The sequence below is a fragment of the Miscanthus floridulus genome, chromosome 19 (genome assembly GCF_019320115.1).
Source record: "Miscanthus floridulus cultivar M001 chromosome 19, ASM1932011v1, whole genome shotgun sequence".
NCBI classification, from domain to species: Eukaryota; Viridiplantae; Streptophyta; class Magnoliopsida; order Poales; family Poaceae; genus Miscanthus; species Miscanthus floridulus.
This window is the reverse complement of record NC_089598.1, coordinates 10,983,285-11,007,641: the sequence shown is the minus strand read 5'-3', so window position 1 is coordinate 11,007,641 and position 24,357 is coordinate 10,983,285. Positions and strand designations below refer to the sequence as shown.

The 24,357-nt window shown below is 47.5% G+C and overlaps 1 protein-coding gene across 1 annotated transcript; it reads right to left on the bottom strand.

Moving 5' to 3' along the window:
• Positions 1 to 1,522: 1,522 nt before the first annotated feature.
• Positions 1,523 to 4,544, bottom strand: LOC136528455 (uncharacterized). The gene is made up of 4 exons (XM_066521413.1): positions 3,417 to 4,544; positions 2,363 to 3,323; positions 2,182 to 2,286; positions 1,523 to 2,094 (listed from the first exon to the last, which is right to left on the bottom strand). The coding sequence occupies exons 1-4, from the start codon at positions 4,266 to 4,268 to the stop codon at positions 2,000 to 2,002; spliced, it is 2,013 nt and encodes a 670-aa protein (XP_066377510.1). The 5' UTR covers positions 4,269 to 4,544; the 3' UTR covers positions 1,523 to 1,999.
• Between the last annotated feature and the right edge of the window lie 19,813 nt (positions 4,545 to 24,357).

Here is a 24,357-nt window from a genome sequence, read left to right as displayed (position 1 = left end):
CTGATGCACGTCAGAAGTAGGGCAAACGGACCTTTCATTTCAAAATAACAGGGGTAAAAACATAAAGTTAAAAAAGTAGGAGCAAAATCACAATTGGCTTACTGGACAATGGTAAGAACACAGTTACCCCAAAATAGTAAGTACTCTCTCGGCATCAAAACTAAATACACATCCTATAAAGATTAATCAATTGATGAAATATATAATAAATATTAATTTATATCAAAGACGAAGTAGGCATCATTAGATTAATCACATTATATATTTTTATAGGAAACTTATTTATAGATACAATGTTCTATTTTTCAGCCGGTTTGTGCTTATTTCGGCTTATTCTCTCTCACAGAAATACTATTGAATCAGCCGAAATCAGTTAAAATACCACCAGCAGAATAGGGTGATTATTTTTTATAAATCTAGTTAAATTTAAGGATTAGTTTACTCCTCATAGTGTGAGATAGCCCATTTATTATGCAACAAAGGGAGTATTTTTTTTATGAATTCCACAATATATGACCAATAGAACATGGAGATGAGCCTTCCGATCATATGGAAGGAAGGGATTTTTTATATATATTTTTAGTTTGCTTTTTACAAATTTGTTAGAGACAATTTTTATAAAAATATAATCAACAAGTTATTTATTAGACCATTATTTTCTAGGATGAACTAAAAATATTAGGTTAAATATTTTAAAGACAGAACGCTCTGAGCCTACAAGAAGTTTAGGTGATCCCAGTGGGTCAACAACTCAACACATAAAAAATCAATAGAAAAATATGATTGGCGGAATTACCATCATGCAGAATTTGAGGTTAAACAAAACTTTATGAAAGGAGAAAAAAGGAAAAAATCATCAATTGAATAGTTGTGATTATGGACCAGACATGCAAAGTTTCCTCCGTGACTATTTATATGTTGATTCCTCATTTCCTTTTCTCCTTCCACAAAAGTTTGTTTAAATTAAATTTTGCAGAAACTCACAAAAAATATGAAGTTTTGCAGGATAGTAGATCCTTATATACTATGCTCCACTGTGATTATTCTATGGCTACAGCTGCTGCTTGCATTGACTGATGTCTAGCATTGTACTACTACTTCCTCAGTCTAAAAACAAAAGACGTAGAACTCCTATTTTCCATATAGTCAAATAATTTAAAGCTTGATTTGAAATATAAAAATATTAACACTTATATTTTTAAATATTTTTACTATAATTTATTATATATCACAAATATTAATGTCTTATAATATGATTATTTGACTTCTTTTTTATGCAAGACTATTTGACTTCTTGAGAAATAATATGTATATTTTTTTTATTTAGGACGGAAGGGTGACCATTAACCCATCAGCGGATCAGCCCGAGTACCATTTTTTTCCGAGCACGTCCAGCCTGGAAGGTTCGCGTGCCTCCGTGACCCGAACGTTCGACAAGGCAAATTCCAGACACCACGCACACACTGTAATCTCGGAGTACTGTCATGGATCTAAAACTAAAAAACCATCAAAGAACTGAAACATGAAAACGCCTGTTTGCATTCATATAGCTATTAGTTAGCAACTAATAACTAGCTCTTTAGGATCAAACAGGTCCAACTAATAGTCTACCCAATTGCTAGCTAATACCCAGCTAACAATTATCTTACTAGTTGGGCCAAACCAGCTAATAGTTCGCTTGCTAATATTATCTATCAGCTATTAATTAGCTAGCTAACTATTAGCAGCTAATGGATCCAAAAAGGCCCTAAATATATACATAATTAACTCTTACTCTATCTCCTGAGTACTTCAACACAGAATATATTACAGGTGCATTGACCATGATTAAGTAATACAGACCTAGTTTCCAAAAGTTCTGCCTACCAGCCTTGCCTGCAAGTGCAACTGCACCATGAGGGTGTCAACCTCTTGTTGCAAGCGCTAACTGCATCCTGAAGCGGCAGTGTCCCCCGTCAGCTGCTGCTGCTGCTTCAGTCAGCTCAGGGAAGTTACCCAGTCACTCGGTGACAGCCTCAACACCGTCCGGAGTCGGATTGTCAATCGAGAACTTGTCGCAGGCAGCTTGAATAGCATCAAAGGCATCACACAAGTCTGTAATCACACAAATAGCTCATGCTGCATCGATCAAGATGATAAATAAAGCGATATACAAGTGCTGAGAATAAGTCACGGGCTTACCAGCAGCTTTCTTCTTGGCATCCTGGAACCCCCGGCTGAGGGAATCACGATCCGCGCGCACAATGTCAAGCTCCTTAGACAGATCGCTGGCCTTCTTCTCCAAAGCTACAAGAATCGGACCAGGTTACAGCCCATAACACATCCAAATTAAAAACAACTCCGGGAGTCAGAAGAAATTTACCTCGAGCAACCTCGTTCTCCTGCTTCAGTTTAACTTCTAGCTCCTTGTTCTCCTGCTTCAATTTGACTTCCAGCACCTTGTTCTCCTGCTTCAATTTGACTTCCAGCTCCTTGTTCTCCTGCTTCAATTTAACTTCCAGATCCTTGTTTTCCTGCTTCAATTTAACTTCCAGATCCTTGTTCTCCTTCTTCAATTTAACTATCATCTCGGAGGCACGCTTGAGGCTGAGAGTGATCTCAGGGAGTCTAGTCATGAAGGACGTTGCAGCCTCCTTGACCTTCTCCCACTCAACCTCGGTGCGCTCCTTCTCATCATCGATCTCCCATAGCAGCTTGCTCTCCATATCCTTCATCTGGACATAGAGCATCCCTGGCTCCTCCTCGGCCTTCTTTCCATGTACCTCTCCCTCCACTTCAACAGAGTCTGTAGCGAACCCATCCGACTGCTGACTAGACCCCAGGTTGTCATGCGGGAGAGGTCGGCAAGGCACGTGTGTCGTCTTGATTGACTTGGGAGCAGTCAAGGTGGGCAGCATTGTAGTGGTAGGAGAAGCATGAAGTGCCGGCGATGACCGGAGTGGACATGGCTCCGATTGAGGTGGCAGAGAGGCTGCCTGTGGAGGCGACACGTGCACAGACCCGACGTCTACAGTGGAGCAAGCGAGGGCCTCAGCGAACTTTCTCTTCTTCCTATGGGACAGGGTCTCCGTATCCTCATCGTCAGACGGCGGCTGGGCAATTGGCGCACTGTTGCCGGACTCTCGCTGTTGTGCCAGCTCACTGCAGGAGCGGGCCACAACTTCCTTGGCCTTCTGTTGGACAGACTCCCCAGAGGAGCCAGCACCAGGGATCCTCGGGTTCTTCAGAGGGGGCTGGCTGACAAGGGTGGCGGCGTCTGTCGTCTGTGGCATGGCTCTCTCTTCGTCTTCCTCCAGAGTCACGGAAAGGTACTTGCTCAGGTCCTGTAACAAGAGCATCGATCAATTAGCATTAATGATTCAACAGCTTATACTATATAAGTTATAAGAAAAACTCAAGACAAAAGGAACGCTGACATGTTTCACTGGTCTTTTGTGATGACACGGAAGTGGCTTGCCATGGGTGCAAATCTTAGTATCAGTTGACAGAAGATGGGCCGCCCGGGAAAAAATCTCATCTTCAGGCAACTTCACAGGCGTCTCCCGTGTGGGGTCAGAATTACCGGTGAATTCAGACATCCGATGGCACCTTTTCTTGATCGGTTGGATCCGACGAGACAAGAAGGTAGCGATCAAATCGGCTCCGTCGAGGCCATCTTGGATCAATTCATTGAGGTGTGAGATGATCTTCTCCACCTCGGCCATCTCGTCGGCAGATGGGGGATTATTCCACGACGGCAGCTTAACAGGGCAATGGTCAGCAACGAAGTCAGGCAGTGATGGCTTCTCGTTCCGGCAGTAAAACCACCTCGAGTGCCATCCTTTGTTGGATGTCCGCAGCGGGATGGAGACATATGGCGTCCTCGAACGAAGCTGGATGCCGGCTCCTCCAATGGTGTTGTTGGGGTCTAGCTTGCTTGCTGGCTTGACACGGTATAGCCATTTCCAAATACCCAAGTGCGGCTCGATTCCCAGATACGCCTCGCACAAAGTGATGAAGATTGAGATGTGGAGTATACCGTTAGGGTTCAAGTGGTGAAGCTGCAGGCCGTAGTAATCGAGGAGACGGCGGAAGAACGGGTGCGTCGGCACCGAGAACCCACGCTCGAAGAAGGGCGCGAAGACCACGATCTCACCGGCGTTCGGCGCCGGGACCGCGTCGCCGGCCGCCGGCCGCCATCCAATCAGTGGCTTCTCCGGCATGTACCCAAGCTCCACCAGTGTGCGGCATCCGACCTCCGAGACACAGGATTCTGCCCATTCTGACATCGGAACGGAAGTAAATGATCGAACTTGGTCGATAGGTTCCTCCCTTCACATCACAGCAGACTGCATCCACCCCGCCTAGATCTAAACGGTTAAGACGGGGACGGAGAGGAGCTAGAATCTAGAATGGGGGTGACGGGATCAAAGATGGGAGAGATCGAGCAAGTGGAGCTCGAAGAGTCGAAGCGGGCTCGGAGCGCGGAGATGGCAGAGGCGGAGCCGCGCTCCGAGGCGAAGGCAGTGCGAGGAAGAAGACGGAAGTGTTGGCCTGTTGGGGGAAACCGGGAAAGTGATTTTTGTCGTCTTCGCTGGCGAGGAAGAAATCCCTTCCTCTTCCAGACGACCGACCGGAGCTGCGGCTTTGTGGACCATGCGAGGAGCCTTCAAAAAATCTGTTCCTCGAACAAAAATAGTACGGAGTAAGTACTCTCTCGGCATCAAAAATAAATACAGTACACATCTTATAAAAATCAATCAATTGATCAAATATATAAAATAATAATACTTATTATACCAAATACGGAGTAGTAGACACTATGAGATTAATTGTGTTATACTCTCTCTGTTCCAAAATAAGTGTCGCAATGATATATGTGCCGATCAAACTCTTTTCAAATTGACTAGTTTTTTAAAAAATATTAACAACGTTTGTATCTTCAAATAAGTTTATTATAAAAATATTTCAACGATCTATCTAATAATACTAATTGAGTACTATAAACATTAATATTTCGTTGTATATATTTGGTTAAAGTTAAAAACGTTTGACTCCTCGAGAAACAAGAACGCCACTTATTTTGGTAACAGGATTGCTATCTGTTGCCCGTGTGTTTCTTTTGTTGGCAGCACACGATTTTTTGCTGTGTTCATCTGGCGATGGAGGGCTGAGAGCGCTGGTTTTGGTGGAGAGTGAGGTGCCCTTTCGTTGTTTGGCTGATGCGTGGGTCCCACTGCTACTGTTTGTATTTTGGAAGTCGCGCCGGGTATCCGATGGGTCGCGTGGCTCCCCCATTTCTCTCGCTCACATCCCCATTTCTCTCGCTCACATCGCCGGGTAGCCGAGGGGTCGCGTCCCATTTCTCTCGCTCACATCGCGGCGACGGCAACCCTCTCCCTCCCGGCGCGGTGACCAGGCGGTGTATCGGCGGCAGCGGCGCCTCCTCCTGTTGATCTGCTCGGTGACCTGTCGACTAGCTGCTTCCCGGTGCGCTGGAGGCGATTTGATCGGCGGAAGCGGCAGTTGCTCCGGCTCGTTCTTCTTCGTCTCGGACTCGTTGTTGAGGTTCGTAGTCGATCCCGTTTCTATGTTGGTAAGATTGCTGGGTCTCCAATCTGTTGGATTCCGTTCCGATTTGGTTTGGGTTTAGAGTTTTTTTGGGTTGTGTTTGTCAATTCGGTTGCGGCAGCGGATGTGGTTGAGGATTAGGTTGCAGCCGAATCCTCTCCGCATCGCACGGTGGCGCTAGCAGACGACGGGTGGGTTGGAGGTTGTCCGCGGCAGGGAACGGGTGGGGCGGAGTTGTGGGTGGGGGCGCTTTCCTTGCGCTTCGCTTCCCACAGTGCTGTGGTGCCTCGCTCAGGCGGTGGGTGGGGCAAAGCTTCTTCGTCCCGCATTTCGATGAGCTTTGGGTTGTGTTTGTAGATCTCGTTTTGATGCATTGCTTGTTGTAGATCTCGTTTTAATGCATTGCTTGTTGTTGTCTGTCGATGAGCGGATGCGGGCTCTGTGTGGGTGAGGTTCGAATGCGTCTAGGGTTTGTTTTGTTAGTCCTTGTTAGGGTTTGGTTTGGTTTGCGGGCTCTGTGTAGATCTCATTTTTTGGTGAACTTGTTAATTAGGGTTTGGTTTGATGGATTGTTCTTTTGTGTTGTTGGGTTTTGTTTGATGTTTATGAGTTATTGAACTCATGATTCAATCAAATTCAGTTCTTTTGTGTTGTTTCCTCTGTTGCATACAAGGTTCAGTACACTCTGTTGTAGTTTTAGTATGTCTATTTAGTGCTTTTAGTAGAATGTATTAGTCTCAGTGTGTAGCATCATCACTGTCTGTTCATTTGTTGTTCTTGCTCTTTTAGGTAGTGAAGATTTGGTTGAATCCACGATGTGTGTTTTTATCTCAATCAGTTCCTCAATGCTAATGTGTCCTTTATTTTCAGGTTTTGTGTGCACCACAGATTGAAGCATTGCCAGCTTTTAGGCTGTTCTTCCCTGGTTTGTATACATCATGTGTCATCCTTTTTTTGGTGACCTTTTATATCTGTGATTGGTTTTATTGTTGTACATCAAGCTTGTTGATGGCTAGTTGACATCCTGATTTTTTGTTGATGGCTAGTAACCCTAGCTTGCAGAGATCCAAGGCTTGGAGGAGGGTACCCACTGAAGGCTGTCAGCAAGGTAATAATATTGTAGCGAGTCCTATCATTTCTGTGTCTTGTATGTTTGTCCTATCATTTCTGTGTCTTGTATGTTTGTATGTTTTCAGTTGTCCCTTTTTAATTTCTATCAATTTCACAAGAGACTTGAATTAAGGTGATTCAGGACTGCATACTTATTATGGTCAAACTGATGATTTGTCCCAATGTTAAAATGATGATTTGTCTTATTAGATCTGCGTGAGGATAAATTGCATTGCACTGTACCTAGGCCAAACAGGTAGCCTTGTTATGGCTTACAGGAATTTTTGTAGTGCCTCTGATCATGGATGAAATTAGCTGTTTATGTGTTAAAACTGCAGAATTGTTGTCCTTTTCTTGATGCAATGATATCCAAATGGGCCAGTGCGTGCACTTCATGAAAGCTTTTTGCATGTCTGTTATAGTCATATTGACATGATTTTTTATCAAGTAATTATGATATTGACATGATTTTTAAACTTCTGTCTTTGGTCCAAGAATTGAAGTAGGATAGACTGTTAATTCAGCAACTGTAAATGTAATTCATGATATCAAAGTCATGAATGAATTCAGCAACTTTACATTTCTGATTCGGTAGGATGCTTATCATCCAGTATCTTTTTTTTGTCATTTCTTTTAAAGTGCCTGTTTGATTATATACTTTTTTTTACTGACATTCCATATGGTCCCTTGGTGAGATTGTATACATTAATTTTCAGTTGCCTCTATTCTTGTCAACATTGGTTGTCCCTAAAGCAAACTGCATTAGAATTCTACTGAACTGTGATTTTATTCTATTACTTTATTTAGAAGCACCATTTTCTTGATTGCACATTTATTAGTAGTAAATTGCACACTTCAACTACTGCAATTATGGCGTGTAACATGTGCAATATCTGTTCTTGGAGCATGCAATTTTAGTTAACTTGGAGCATGCAATTGTTCTTGCTTTAGGGCATCGATATTCTTCTGGATAGGCTATTTGGGACTGGACAGTACATTTTTAAGGAGTGCATCTCATTTCTATTTTAATACAAGTCTTCTCTTTAAGGAATAGATCTAATTTGGCTTGATACAACAATTGTTTCCTTAACTGTAGTGAAAATGCTGGTTTTGCTTGCTTTACTGTGAAAATGCTGGTTTTGCTTGCTTAACTGTAGTGATACACCATTTTCCTTAATTGTTTCCTTAACTGTAGTGAGCAAATTGTACAACATTGCGGTCTGACATAGATGATGCAATATTTGTAGTTCTCAGTGAAACACATTGTGGGGGTATTAACCCCTATACCCTTATGGCTAAGGTTGGGCTGGCCCGAATCAACGGGTTCAGTCCACCCGAAAGACGACGTGCGGCTCAGTCAACTTGATCGGAGTCCCGCACAAGGAATCAAGACGGATTTGGCGACCAAGCAGGATCCTGGTCGGTTAGAATAGGAATCCTTATCCGGCCACATATGGCAATTGTAACTGACTAGGATTAGTTTCCAGATCTGTAACCCTGCCCCCCGGACTATATAAGGCGGGCAGGGGACCCCTCTAAAAAACATCTCTCATTGACATACAGCAATACAAATCAGACGCAGGACGTAGGTATTACGCCTTCTTGGCGGCCGAACCTGGATAAAACCTCGTGTCTGTCTTGCGTCACCGTCTTGTTTGAGGCTTGCGCATCTGTCTGCCAATAATCTACTACCTTGGGCCTACCCCTAGGTAGACTGCCGACCATATTTCGTCGACAGTGGCGCGCCAGGTAGGGGGTGTGCGTACTGCTCTCCAAGCGAACAAGATGGTCATCATCTCCGGCTCCATGGCTACGCCCAACGGCCTCACGTTCACCGTCGGCCAGATCACCTGGACCACCAGCTCCGACGACTCCATCGCCACGACCGTGGAAGGGGCGTGGATTCAGCCTACGCCGACGACTACTTCACCTGCATCGGCTACGGCTCCGACCACGGTGAACACGGCTCCGACCACGGCGAACACGGCTCCGACCACGGTGAACACGGCTTTGACCGCGGTGAAGTTTCGACCACGATGGATCCGGTTCCGACCACGGTACATCTGGCTCTGACCACGCCTACAGCCACGCCGGCAACCCGTCATCCGCTTCCCCGCTACAGAGGAAAGCAGATCGACGACACCGACCTGCTCGACCCCATTGATCGGGTCGGCATCAAACTCGCTGAAACCCTAGCTCTGGTAAGTACGATTCAAAGCCAACCTAATGAGCAGGTAACATCTCCCCACAACAGATCTATCCGACCAGCTCGGACCGGTCGTCCTGCACGATTTGGAACAGATCTTGTGGTCGTATCTACTCCTGAGGGGCGCTCCGCTCGTCGCCAGCTAGCTTTCACGATGGGTCTCTGACTCTGCGAGTACGAAGTCCCGACGGAGAACCACCTAGGTCCAGCCCTACGGCCTACGAAACGCTGCCTCCAGCTACGCGTACAACCTACGACGCCGCTCGGATCTATGTCCTATACACCGATCTCGGCCGAAGCCATGCAACATCATCAACATGGTCCGGATTGAAGATTGTCAAGAAGGATCCGTCCACACAGTCCGAGAGGGTGACTCCAGCTCCTCATCTGGCATCGCATCCAACGCATCTGTCCACACCGAGCTTCAGCGTCACGAAGATGAAGGCGTCAAATACGATCTGGATCTACCAGACCATGCCCCTGGTTTCCCCCAATTTCCGTCCTTCCCGCCAAGACGAGGGGATTTGATCCATGTTGTCAGCAGCGACGAGCCGCCAGCAGTTGGTGAAACAGAACAAGAAAAAACTACACGCGAAGCACGCAATATTGACCGGTTTAATCGCCGGCAAATCGAAGCTGAAGCAGACCAGGAGGCGCGACGCATAAGGCTCTGACCACGTGACCTCAACAATGCTTTCGACAGGGTGGGGGACAAACAAGTCTTCAAGACCCCAAGCGCCAACGTAGCCGTCGCCATGGCGACAATGCAGCGGCTGCCCAACACTCCCGAGACCCAAGCAGTCCGTGATGACATACAAGCTTATCTGACGGCTGCTATGGCTCAGACCGCAGAGATGAACCAAGCCCGGGCTCCATCCGTTTCTATCGAATCAAGCTACAGCCGTCAATACTCAAGTCGCTCACAGCCACTCAACCAACGTGGCTCGCGCAATAACGACCCATCAGACAACCGTCAAGGCGGAAACGGTGGTCGTGATGATGGTCGGGACGACAACCGCCGCCGGGAGGATAACCGCCACGACGTTCGAGGAGACAACCGCCGAGATAACCGCGACAATCGCCGTGATAACCACGGTCGCAGGGTTAATCCAGATGGCAATCGAGATCGCCGCGATGGCAATAATGATCTCCGCCATCACCTCGGTGGACGTGATCTGCGTGCTCGCATCAACCAGAGAGCCGACGATCGTGCATCCCATGAAAGCTATCGCCGTATGGAGTATGACACCGCCCACGGTCCGCCGGATCTGAAGCAGTTCACTCCACACCTACGCCAAGTCATATGGCCCAAGAATTTCAAGCTCGAGAAGCTTCAGAAATACGACGGCAAGGAAAACCCCGAATTATGGGTCATGCTCTACGAAACTGCGTGCCGCTCAGCCATGGCTGACGAGCACGTCATGTCTAACTACTTCCCAGTCGCTGTTGGTCATGCAGGTCACCAATGGCTGGTTAGCTTGCCAGCGAATTATTTTGACTCTTGGCAGGAGCTCAGGCAGGCCTTCATCGACAATTTCATCGCTACCTGTGAACAACCCGGCAACAAGTACGATCTGCAACGGATCCGAGACCGGAAGGATGAACCACTGCGCGAGTACGTTCGGCGTTTCTCAGAGATGCGCATCAAGGTCCCATCAATCTCCGACAACGAAGCAATCGAGGCTTTCGTCACCGGCCTCCGGTTCCACGACGCCCTAAGAGACAAGCTCCTCCGGAAGAGACCCGAATCGGTCACAGCGCTTTTGGCCACCGCTAAGAAATATGCGGACGCTGACGACGCTAAAAAGATAATCGTTGAAGAAGCAGCAAGGGTTCCACGCTCCGACCACCCCCCACGCCGCGACGATTACCGTGGCAATCGTGGTCGGAACGACAATTTTGACCGCCGCTACCAGCGCGACGACCCCCGCGACCACCGTGATCAACGTAATCAGCGGCGCAACCGCCGCGACGATTACAGGAGCAAGCGCGCTCGGGAAGACGACGGACGAGGTCAATACTGTGAAAAAGGGCAGCGGACGTCGAAACTACGAGGACGACTACGCCAAAGCATTGAAGGGACCCTGCCAGCTCCATCCTAAATCGAACCATACCATGGAGAATTGCCGCGTCCTCAAGACTATCTACACGCGTCAACAGGCTCCGGATACATCCGACAAGCCTAACGACGCGGGGGAACAGCGCAACGAGGACAACGACGACGACGATGCAGATCCTCGTCATAAATACGTCAAGCCGACAGATCGCGTGCACACCATCATCGGCGGCAAGGTGTCCATTGAGACCAAACGAGAACGCAAGCTGCTCGCCCGCGCTTGCTTGAACGTGGCAAACACCGACAACCTTCTCACCGATCCGCGGCTCCCTCCGTGGTCTCACCGTGAAATCTACTTCAGCAGGAAGGACCAATGGGCCGCCATACCCGAGCCAGGGCGTTTTCCCCTGGTCCTCGATCCTTGTATCAACAAGGTTCAATTCGATAGGGTACTGATCGACGGCGGCAGCTCCATTGATATTCTGTTCAAGAACAGCCTGCCCGCTCTGAAAATAGCCCAGGCGGACCTGAAGCCGTACGAGGCACAGTTCTGGGGCGTTCTCCCCTGGACAGAGCTCCACACCTCTCGGGCAGATCACGCTACCTGTGCAGTTTGGGACTCCGGACCACTTCCGCACCGACTACGTCAACTTCGTGGTCGCTGATTTCGACGGCACCTACCATGCTATTCTTGGTCGACCGTCGCTCACCAAGTTCATGGCCATACCTCATTACAGGTATCTGGTGCTCAAGATGCCTACTGAGAAAGGAGTTTTAACCCTCAGGGGCAACGTATACGCAGCTTATACCTGCGAGGACGACAGCTTCAAAATAGCAGAGGCCCACGACCTCTCTATTCGCATGGCCGAGACCATGCTCGACGCTAAGAAGACCCCGGCCGACCACTTGGATATCCCAGAGCTCGAGGCTCCGCGCAAGAACATCAGATCCAAGGAGCACAAGACGATCCAGCTGGTCGAGGGCGATCCCAGCAAAACGGCCCTCATCGGGGCCGACCTGGATCCCAAATAGGAAGACGTGCTCGTCAGGTTCTTGAGGGGCAACGTGGATGTTTTTGCATGGAAACCTTCCGACATGCCCGGTGTACCTCGGGACTTGATTGAGCACTCCTTAAATGTCAACAGCAAAGCCAAACCAATCAAGCAGAAGCTACGACGGTTCGCTCGCGACAAAAAGGAGGCGATTAGGGTAGAAGTTACACGGCTTTTGGCAGCCGGATTTATCAAAGAAGTGTATCATCCGGAATGGTTAGCCAACCCGGTTCTTGTACGCAAAAAGAATAATGAATGGAGAATGTGCGTTGATTACACTGATCTCAACAAACACTGCCCTAAGGACCCCTTTGGCTTACCTCGCATAGACGAGGTCGTAGATTCGACCGCCGGTTGCCAGCTGCTTTCCTTTCTCGATTGCTACTCTGGTTATCACCAGATCGCTCTCAAAAAGGACGACCAGATCAAGACATCTTTCATCACGCCTTTCGGCGCCTACTGCTACACGACTATGTCGTTCGGGCTCAAAAACGCCGGTGCTACCTACCAACGCGCTATACAGGCCTGCCTCAACGACGAGATAAAAGACGGCCTCGTCGAGGCTTATGTCGACGATGTAGTTGTCAAAACCAAGGAAGCACATACCCTTGTTGACAATCTGGAACGCACCTTCGCAGCCCTTAATACGTTCCAATGGAAATTAAACCCAAAGAAGTGCATCTTTGGTGTCCCTTCTGGCATATTGCTCGGCAACGTCGTCAGTTACGACGGCATACGCCCTAACCCGGAGAAAGTCAAAGCTGTCTTAGACATGAAGCCCCCAAGAAAGGTGAAGGATGTCCAGAAGCTTACCGGCTGCATGGCTGCTCTAAGCCGTTTCATATCAAGATTAGGAGAAAAAGGACTACCGTTCTTCAAACTGCTCAAAGCGTCCGAGAAGTTTGAGTGGTCGGAGGAAGCAGACGCTGCTTTCACGCAGCTGAAACAATACCTCACGTCACCTCCGGTACTTACTGCTCCCAGAGAAGACGAAACTCTCCTACTTTACATTGCGGCAACCGATCGGGTGGTTTCCACTACAATGGTGGTCGAGCGCGACGAGCCGGGCCACGCCTACAAGGTACAGCGGCCAATTTATTTCATTAGTGAGGTACTCAACGAATCCAAGACCAGGTACCCACAGATTCAGAAACTGCTCTACGCCATACTGATAACATCCCGAAAGTTGAGACATTACTTCGACGGATATCGTGTGGTGGTCATGACCGAGTATCCTTTGGGGGACATCATTCGCAATAAGGATGCGAACGGGCGCATCGTCAAATGGGCAATGGAGCTATGCCCCTTTTCCCTGGAATTTGCAAGCCGTACTACAATCAAGTCTCAGGCACTCGTCGATTTCATCGTCGAGTGGACAGACTTAAGCACGCCTGCCTCTCCTGGATCCGACGAATATTGGACGATGTACTTCGACGGTTCTCTCAACATTGACGGTGCGGGAGCAGGAGTTCTTTTCGTGTCACCATCCAAGGAGCAGCTCCGGTACGTCCTCAGGATTTATTTCCCAGTATCTAATAATGCCGCCGAGTATGAAGCATGCCTGCATGGTCTACGCATTGCGATTGAGCTTGGAGTTAAACGTCTCTATGTCTACGGAGATTCGGCTCTGGTCATCAACCAACTCAACAAGGACTGGGACACGACCAGTGAAAAGATGGACGCATATTGCAAATCGATAAGAAAGCTGGAAGGCAGGTTCTATGGCATCGAGTACATACACGTGGTCCGGGACAAGAACCAGGCAGCGGATGCGTTGTCAAAGTTAGGATCATCCCGAGCCAAAATCCCACATGGCGTATTCGTCCAAGACCTGCTCACGCCTTCTATTGAAGACGAAGATTCAACGACCAACCAAGTTTCAGACCAGCAATTAGTGGCTACGGTTCCGGCGCCGAGCACAACCGAGCCGCTTCCGACCACTCATGAGCCGGACTGGAGAACGCCTTTCATCAAGTACTTGACAGATGGTAGCGGTTATATCGATCGAACAGAAAATGAGCGCCTGATGCGTCGTAGTAAGCAGTATCTGCTCGTCGATGGCAAGTTATGGCGCAAAAACGCTAAGGAGGAAATCTTGATGAAGTGTATAACCCAGGAGGAAGGCGAGCATCTCCTGGACCAAATCCACTCTGGCTCCTGCGGCAACCACGCGGCCTCAAGAACACTGGTCGGTAAGGCTTTCCGAGCAGGGTTCTATTGGCCGTCAGCAGTGGCCGACGCAGAGAAGCTAGTCCGCCGCTGTGAGGGTTGTCAGTTCTTCTCCAAGAGAATCCATGTACCAGCACATGAGATCCAGACGATTCCAGCCTCTTGGCCCTTCGCCTGCTGGGGACTGGACATGATCGGGCCTTTCAAACCAGCTCCTGGGAAATTTACATGCGTCTTCGTGCTAATTGATAAGTTTTCTAAGTGGATAGAATACATGCCTCTGGTACAGGCATCCTCAGAGAAAGCTGTCACATTCCTCGACCAGGTCATCCACCGTTTCGGCGTGCCCAACAGCATCATTACTGATCTAGGTACTCAGTTCACCGGGAACGCTTTTTGGGACTTCTGCGATGAAAGGAGCATAGTTGTAAAATACGTCTCGGTGGCGCATCCTAGAGCTAATGGACAAGTCGAGCGGGCAAATGGCATGATCTTGGACGCATTGAAGAAGAGGATGTACAGAGAAAACGATAAAGCTCCTGGAAGATGGCTCAAGGAGTTACCAGCCGTTGTCTAGGGGCCTCCGAACTCAGCCCAGTCGTAACACCGGCGTCTCACCATACTTTATGGTTTACGGCGCTGAGGCAGTCCTCCCACCAGATATAGCTTTCAGATCAGCACGGGTAGAGAACTTCGACGAAGGCAAGGTCAATGAAGTACGGGAGCTAGAAGTCAACAGCGCAGAGGAGAAAAGGCTTGATTCTTGCGTACGCACAGCCAAATACCTTGCTGTTTTGCGCAGGTACTACAACAAGAACGTTAAAGAGCGTTTCTTCGTGGTCGGGGACTTAGTACTGAAGTGGAAGACGAACCAGGCTGGCGTCCACAAACTCGCAACCCCATGGGAGGGACCCTTCATGATCAAGGAAGTCACACGTCCAACGTCTTACAGGTTAGCTCACCTGGACGGCACGGACGTACCAAACTCGTGGCACATCGACAAGCTTAGATGTTTCTATGCTTAAACTACTGAGATATGTACTCTACTTACATTTTTGATTTACTTTAATAAAGCAATTATGATTTCTCCGACCACTCTAATGTGTCACTCCGAATTTTATGGATATTCTGATTTAGCCAGTACAAGCCGACCACCACTCCTTTTACGGTTTTCGGAGCAGATCCTGTCTCCGGTTCCTCCCAGCACGTGCACGGGATCCGCTCTCTACGTTGCGGGTGATCGGCAGGTCCCCCTTGGTTTGACTTGTCCTGTGTCCACGTGTGCACAGGTCATGTTACCTCACACTCCGACCACATGCCAACCGGGGCCGCACAAACCCTTCAGGATGATGTGTCGAGCAAAACGGTAACAACTAAACAGAACGTTAACACGTTCCCACTTAGTTACACCAACAAAAAATTTTCAAGCTTAAACACGTTTTATATAAAGCAAACAAGCTTATAATGATATACAGTTACGTTATTACAAGCTTGCCTGAAGAGGCTCAAGTTTACAATAACACAACTATGTCCTCCTTCTACAGCTCTAAGCCTATTACATTGGCTGGTCGGGGCGCATGGCATTTACTGCTCGTCGACTCTGATACCCTACTCGGGTCTAGGGGACTCTTGCGCTAGTCGAGCTGAAGGGGATGGCCCCGCTGGTGCCTGGCTGGTCGAGACCGCAGGCTCCGTTGGTTGGCTCGTAGCTGATGGTATTTCCAGCTGGCTTGTCGACGGCATACCCTGTACAGGTGCTGTCCCACCTCCACACAGGTTAATATCGCCGATTATCTTTGACGACAAGTCCAGCTGGGCCGTCCGAAGCTCTTCTGCCTTGTCTGGGTCTATCTCCTTCGGGTACCCGGCCTCCAGGCGTTTGAGATCGATCAGGGGGTAGTGAGCACGCACCATGCTTAGCACATGGGCACCCGTGTACTCACCCACCTCCTTCACGAAGTCTTGGAACCATCCCCATGCTTGCTTGCATCTCTCGACCAGTCCAAGCTGAGGCGTCCTTAGCTCTTCCTCTGTGAGCGCTGGGTCGATAAGGTCGAGGACGGGCACAATGCCAGTTGCCATTTCTTGGCACCGCTTGCTCCATATGTCCCGCTCCTCGGTGGCCTTAAGGCATTGTGCTTTCCAGTCGTCACGCTCCTTGATCACGGCCTCAAGGTGCCTCTTGGCATTAACTTTCAAAACTGAAAACAGTACAAGACATCAAACGTGATGACACGACAAGGCAATGCGGGCAATTGAATAAGAAAGGTGGTCTGGAGTGCTTACTTTTCAGGTCATCCTTCATTCTGTTAGTGTGGTCTTGGAGTTCCGACTGGTGGCGTGCCAGTTTCTCGTTGTCCTCCTTCAGGCGACCACATTCTGCAAGCGCACGGCTGTTCTCCCCCTGGAGGCGGGTTACTTCAGCTTCTAAACCTGCATTACAGCTATTACTGTCAAGAACAAAATAACACAAGTCCCGCACTTGTTATGATACGGTGAACACTTACCTGTTTTCTCCTGCTCTTTGTTTTTGAGCTGGCCGACCAGGTTTTGGTTCTGTGCTTCTCGGACTGTCCTCTCCTGGTCGGCGGCTTCAAGTTGGTGCCGTAGGCGTTCCACTTCAGCCGTCAGCTCCTTATTAGTCGTCGTGATTCCTTCTATCTGGTCGAAGCACCTTTTTCGATATCTGGCAGTTTTCATCAAGTCCTGCATTCAGACAAGCTACGTCAGACGGTTCGACTACACAGCAGGGTCAAAGGACTCAAGCCAAATATACCTGGACTTCCGTCACCAGACGCTTGGCCGCCCGTTCGACTCTTAAGGTCTCTTCGACCTCTGGGATCTCCTCGTGCATGACCCATTCGTCGTTCCGATAGCGCGACACATATATATGTTGTCGCTTATCTTGGGGACGGCCCAGGACTTCTTCCACTTCTTCCTCTTCAGCCTCCTGTTCGGGAGGCGGCACTGGTCTGGAGTTCTCAGACTCCACGACCACCATAGCTTTCCCACGGGCCATCGCGTCGGCAACCATGTTCTGGGCAACTTCTGGCTGCTGCCCCTCGGCTAGATCCAGCTTCCTCGGCGCTGTGGTATCCGCCCCAGCAGGTTTCGTGCTCGAAGCACTTGTATTCTGCTCGGTCGTCTTCCCGACCAGCTGCTCGGGGACTGGCGTCTGGTCGTCCGCCTGCTGAAGCTCAGGCGGAGTCCCTGCCATGGGCTCCTCCACGGCTGGTTGCTGAGCAGTTTGTCCCACTGTTGTTGGTGAGGACGTTCCGCACCCAGTTAGCTGGTCGGGGCTTTCGGTGGAAGCCGATCTGATGAATTCAGAGACAAATTCAGAAGACAATAGCATCCAATGAAAAATGCAGAGCTTACATAAAAAATACAGATACTTACAGTTTCGACTTGCGGAAGGAGGTGGCGAAGGAACGTCTCCTCGACCGTCCCTGCTCCGCTTGCTCGGCAGTTTCCACCGGGACTTGTTCAACCTCCGGTACGGGCGTCGGAGAATGATGTGGCATGTTTCCTTCATCTGTCCTCTGTGTCGCAGTGGTCGGTGCTGTGACCACTGCTGGCCCAGAGGAGCCACCCTGCTCCGACGGTCCCACCTGCCTTCTCCTCTTTCGGGGGATGAGCCGGAAGATGTCCGCATCCTCTGCTTCGTCATCCGACAGGGGGAAGACGGCTTGACGTCGTTTGCTGGCAGCCGGACGCTTGCCAGTGGCTCTGGTCGAGGCATCCTCTACGGTCTCGAGAACCGCCCAGTGAACGTCATCGGTCCTGGCGCTGGTCTGGGCGGCTGGGCCAGTAGCTTGTGGCCATTCTACACCAGGGGGAGGCGACACGAACACTCCTGCCCGGTCACGGCCATTATACTGAGACACAAAATGAAGGAAAAGACAGTTATTTTCTTGATACAAAATGACTCTACATTTAAAAGGAAGCGTCATTTACCTTTGGGGGAGGTCGAGCCAGCTTGAAGGCGTGCTCGATGGCGTTCAGTGCAACATAATTCAGATCAGCCAGATTGAACAGCTCTCCAATCCTGGCCTTGATCTCCGTCTTGTCGAGCGGCTCTTTCCTGGTCCTTGTCGGATCCGCGCCACCTTGGTATTCGAAGCCAGGATGAATCCTTTTCTGGCATGGCTGAATTCGTCGGCTAATGAAGTTGCCGACCACGCTCAGGCCATCAAGCCTTCCCCACAGGATCATCCCGAGCAGTTCGGCTATCTGTTCCAAGTTCTCGGGCTTCTCCGACCAGCTGTTCTTCTTCTCTGGAATTAGCCCCACGTCGCATAGAGTGATGGTGTTCGGCTCTTCACGGATGTAGAACCATTTCTTGTACCACTCGTCCAATGAGGTGTTCCAGGGACAGTGTAGGTATTGGGCCTTCATGCCGTCACGCAAGTTTAGATAGACGCCTCCGGCGATCTTCGAGCCACCGCTTCCTTTTTTCCGAAGGCAAAACAGGTGGCGAAAGAGGTCGAAATGGGGCTGGAAGCCACCATACGCCTCGCAGAGATGGATGAAGGTGGAGACGAGAAGAATCGAGTTGGGATGCAGATTGCAAATCCCAATCTCGTAGTACAAACAGAGACCCTGAAGGAAAGGGTGCACTGGAATCCCAAAACCCCGTTTGAAGAAATCTTCGAAAACCACGATCTCACCTGGTTGTGGATCGGGGAAGCTTTCTCCTTCCGGTGCGCTGCCATCCAGCGAGGGCTTTGTTGTGGAGCACCCCCATGGCGATGAGGTCTTCGATGGTTTGCTCGTTGCTCCGAGACTTCCACCACTCCTTCGCCATGATTCCGCCTTTCTTCTGGGTGTCTCTCCTCGCCATTACTCTGTCCTTTCTAGGGGGGTGGATGCAGTGGCAAGGGGATTTTTGGCACTGTTTATCGGAGGAATAGGGTTTGGCAAGAGGAAGACGAAGGTGGTGGCGGCGAATGACGATGGGGAACGATGACAGAAACTTACTAGATCTACATTATATAAAGCAAAAAGCACCGTCGTTTCGTCCGCCCGAGAATATTGGGAGTCATGCGCACGCACCACGGACGGTTGTTCACACAACCTCGAAATCTACGCCAATAAATGCGCTCCTTCGTTAACAGTGTACGCGCCTCTTCGTTGATGGTGTAAGAGGGCCCACACTGACACACCTCAATACAGGTGTCAACCGACTGTTTGCCAGAAAACAATAAGAAGACAGAATGACGTACTATACCTATTTGCTTTTTTGACCAGACGTGTCAGACTGGTCGGACTGGACTTGGCAGAGAGCAGAGAAAAATAAATACATCAAATAATAGTACAAGCAGCGCACGCGATCGTGGATTTGCCTTGACCACTACTGTGCTCAGGCACTGCCCAGATCACTACCGTGCTCGGGCACTGTCTAGACCACTTTTTTGCTCGAGGGCTGCTCCGACCACGGTCGTGCCCGGGGACTGCTCCGACCATTACCATATTCAGGACCTGCTATGACCTCCGCTATGCTCGGGGACTCTCCCGACCACTTCTTGGAGTTTTGATCTCCTCGGCTACATGTGATTTGTGCGCACATACAATTGAGAGACATTTATTTGGACCTTGCTACAAGGCTCATACTTCGCCTTCCAGCAAGCTCGGGGACTACATCGATACGATGCACCTGCCGGTGCATCTCGTATCGCCTGTACGACGATTGGATTCTTAACTTCACCGGAATTTCTTTTTTAGACCCTGGCACCACGTGCCTGCGTCACCTACTACCAGGCTCGGGGACTAAGTGGGCACACTTCACCTTGCGGTGAATGTGTTTGTTTTTCAACCCCTACGCTTCTGATGTTCAAGGACGCTATGCTTCAAGACCACTTACATTTCTTTTCAGAAATACAAGTGGGCACACTTCTCAGGACAGAAATCTTTTTCTTTTTTCTTAAGAGCACCATACATTCTTCGGACAACCTACTTCTCCGGTGATGACGGTGGTCGGAGGCGTCAAGGAGCCAAGCCTCGCTTGTTGGAGAAGGTTAAAATGGCGTGTCGCAGCATAATACATGATGCTCGGGGACTAGCTGTGGGAGTATTAACCCCTATACCCTTATGGCTAAGGTTGGGCTGGCCCGGATCAACGGGTTCAGTCCACCCGAAAGACGACGTGCGGCTCAGTCAACTTGATCGGAGTCCCGCACAAGGAATCAAGACGGATTTGGCGACCAAGCAGGATCCTGGTCGGTTAGAATAGGAATCCTTATCCGGCCATATATGGCAATTGTAACTGACTAGGATTAGTTTCCAGATCTGTAACCCTGCCCCCCGGACTATATAAGGCGGGCAGGGGACCCCTCTAAAAAACATCTCTCATTGACATACAGCAATACAAATCAGACGCAGGACGTAGGTATTACGCCTTCTTGGCGGCCGAACCTGGATAAAACCTCGTGTCTGTCTTACGTCACCGTCTTGTTTGAGGCTTGCGCATCTGTCTGCCGATAATCTACTACCTTGGGCCTACCCCTAGGTAGACTGCCGACCATATTTCGTCGACACACATTGATTTAATATTTTCATCTTTGATCGTTTGAGTTTAGATGGACAGGCGTATGCGGAGCTCTTCATGCCCCCCTATTATTCAATCGTCAGCTCCTCGCGTTGAAAGGGAACCTATTTTAGTGTCTTTGAAAGACAATAATGTCCGTGCTATCTGCTCGGGTGTCTTAGATATCAGAAAAGAGGATGATGATGAAGCTGCTTTAGAGGCTGCCATGGAGACACTGAGGGTGCTGCCTTGTATGCATGTCTTCCACAAGATATGCATTTTTGAGTGGATTGGTAGCGATAAGTCGTGCCCTCTGTGCCGATATAGGTATCCTAGTGTAAACGATGGTGATGATGTTGAGTTATAGTTTGGTTAGTTGATATTATAAGTATTGGTTTTTTTATGAATACCAGCTATTGCTGGCTTGTAATTATTATATTGAACTATGATATATAATATATTTGGCTCTAGTTATTCCAGTGATCTTGGAGTTTTAGGTTATTTTTTTAGAAAGGCTCTCAGTTATTTTTTTATTTGTTCTGTAAGCGTCCAATTACTTTTCGAGCTAGTTGTTTTGCTTCTTTTATTGGCTGCAGCTAGCAATGAGGTCATTAACCAATTTTTTTATTATGTTATGTAGCCATGGATGATGATTTATTTCTTTCTGATGCTGATTCTGGATATGGTGAGAGTGAGGATGACTTTGCTATGAAGTCTGAAGAAGAAAACAACTCTAATTCTATGAATGTTGGCGAGGTACTAAGTTCACTTGATTTTGTTTTGTTTGTGCACTTGTGTATTATAATAATATGATATATGTTGTTGCCTTTTTTAGGATCGAAATCCCACAGATGATGATATTGATACTGCTGAGATGCTAAAGACTTTCAAGCATGTGCAGGAAGCTTTATCTGGAGTATGTTCTGAAATTTGTGTGGTGAAGATTCCTGTATTTAAATTGTAGCGCAGTTGTCATCCTAGGCACTTTGTGTGCTGTTCTGTTTCCTGTTTTTTTTTGTACTATACTTCTGTGGGTTGTTTCCCCTCTTAATGAAACACATGCATAGCACATTCTTTAAAAAGTGTGCTTTATATCAGCAAAAGTTAGCTCATTCTAACGCATAGTGAAGGTTGTTTTAAAGTACTCTTTTGGGGCATAAGCATTAGTTGATTTTGTCTGTCATTGATTAACAAGTAGGAAAATTAAGCACTAATATCAAATACTAAAGTTGAACACGGGGAGTTCTAAGGGGTGTTAGAATATCAATTGTGCACACATGCCACATGATCCTGCACAGCAAATATCAGAAATATTTAGATTAACAAGTATTTTTTCTTACAGTTTTCTAAGTTTATTGGCAACAAAGGGAAATCAAGACGGTCTGGCGTCCGGATGCGTTCTGGAAAGGTAAATTCAGTACCTAACTAATCTTCTTTTTTGTTTGTCACCATGTTTACTAAATTTAGTAGCTTAACTGGAATTTTTATATTATTTTTTTGCATCGGTTTTCAGATTAACAGAACTGTCAGAGGCAGGGGTAAAGGGAAATCAAGTGCTGCTGCAAGTACATCAGAGAGAGCATCCTCTAGGCTCAATAGTAAGTATTTTGGAGAGATAATTGTGAAATTGAATGAGCGTAAGAAGAAGATTATTCGAGATTACCTTGCTGGATTATGATGGTTGTTCTGCACCTAGAGGCTTTGTGCAGTGGATAGCAGATCAAGTTAATTTGAATTGCTCTGACATAGTTGTTGGAGGGAAAGTGATCCCATTTTCTGCAGAGGCAGTTCATCTTTTTTTAGGCCTTCCAATAGGTGGTGAAGACATTAGGGAAAATCATAATGACTCTGCAAAGACCAAGTTTCTTTCTGAAATCGATGAGGCTTCTCTACCTCTGATCAAGACCTTTGGCGAGAAGTTGTTAGGTGACACTTTGTCAGATGATGATGTGTTTTGGTACTTTATGGTTGTTGCTTTGTCCACTTTTCTATGTGCAAACTCTAGTACTCTTCCCAGCCCGTAGTACCTTGGTGCTTTGATTGGTGTATCTAAGGTGAAAGAATGGGATTAGTCCAAGTTTATGTTTGATTGGCTGTTTGCTTCGATTTCAAACTACAGAAAGAAGAATAGAAGCACTATTGGTGGCTGTAGATATTTTCTTGCTGTAAGTGTTTCTGTATTCTGTTGTTTGTCTTGGATATGTACCCTATTTTAGTGATGTCTTTGAAATCTTTTGTAGGCTTATTATCTTGATTTTGTTAACTCTGGAAAACGTAATGAGCTCCCCCAAATCTGCTAAGGATCCTCTGTTGGAAGGGCTCGATGATTAACAAATATGCTTCTTATAGCGAAGACAAGGACAAGCTTGAGATTTGTGGAGGTCCCTCTTATTCTTCTAAAGATGATGTCTGATCCAGTTAGTGTGTGCTTTCTTTGTTATTGTGTGCTCCAAATTGTCTTTTGTGACTTGTTTGTGCTAACACATCTTGAAATCTGTTAATTGTGATTTGTGTTAACACACACTGCCATGCTCGGCGCTGTCCCAGAGCGCTACTCATGGACTAGAGGAGAGATTGGGTTTGACACCTACTTCTCCATGGCCAGGGGCAATGCCACTGTCCCTGCTATGGAGATGACCAAGTGGTTCGACACCAACTAGTAAGTTATTTGCCTGCTATTAATGGTAATTTCAGTTTTAGATTTTGTATTGAATATTTTTCTGACAAACTTTGTTCTACTTTTACAGCCATTTTATTGTCCCTGAATTGGGCCCTAACACCAAGTTCTCCTACACTTCTCACAAGGCTGTTAACGAATACAAGGTGGCTAAGGCGGTACGATACACTCATTGTATTTCTGTTATCTCAGTTTAATGTGCTAACCTATTCTCCTAATGTTAATTTCCTACTTATGTACTTGATTGTCTGATGGTTGCTAATACATTTGTATTTCTTTTGACATCATAATTACCCGATAAAGTCATTTGATAGTTTAGCATGCTGGCTTCAGCTAATTGAACCTCAAACTAGTAGCTGATGGTTTTGGATAGCTGGGCTGTCTTGTGGCTGTTGTAGTAGAATATCATGAACTCACATCTTTTAACTCTATTATACTATACAAGAAAGCTGTGTTTAGTATCCATTTATTGATTGCACATTTATAAGTAGTAAATTGCAATAAGCTATAATAGAAATTGCAAGTATCGGGCACCACAATTGTAATTCTGAGTATGCAATATGCTGGCGTTGAACTATTTGCCTCCTTGTCCTTTGTTTATTGTGATTTGTGCTAGCACACACCGTATTTTTGTCTTTGTCCTTCCATAGAAAAAAATTATTTTTGTGATTTGTGTAACACATTTGAAATATTTGTCTTTGTTTTTTATAGTAAAAATTGTATTCTGTTTATTGTGATTGTGCCAGCACACACCTAGGACCTTCCTTATTCTAAAATGTAGCTAATAATGGCATAAATGATCCTGTAATTTCAAATAGATGTTCCCCATCTCTTTGTTTTGTAGACTAACTCTTAAATATTAAGTCTTAAGTCACCACAGTCACCATTTGTCTTTATACACAAAACCAACTCTTAAGTCTTACCTTCTATTTTTGCAGACTATGTGAGGGTGCTGAACTATTGGACCTTATTTTGGCCAAGTAAGGAGGCAGATCATGTAAGATTGTACCT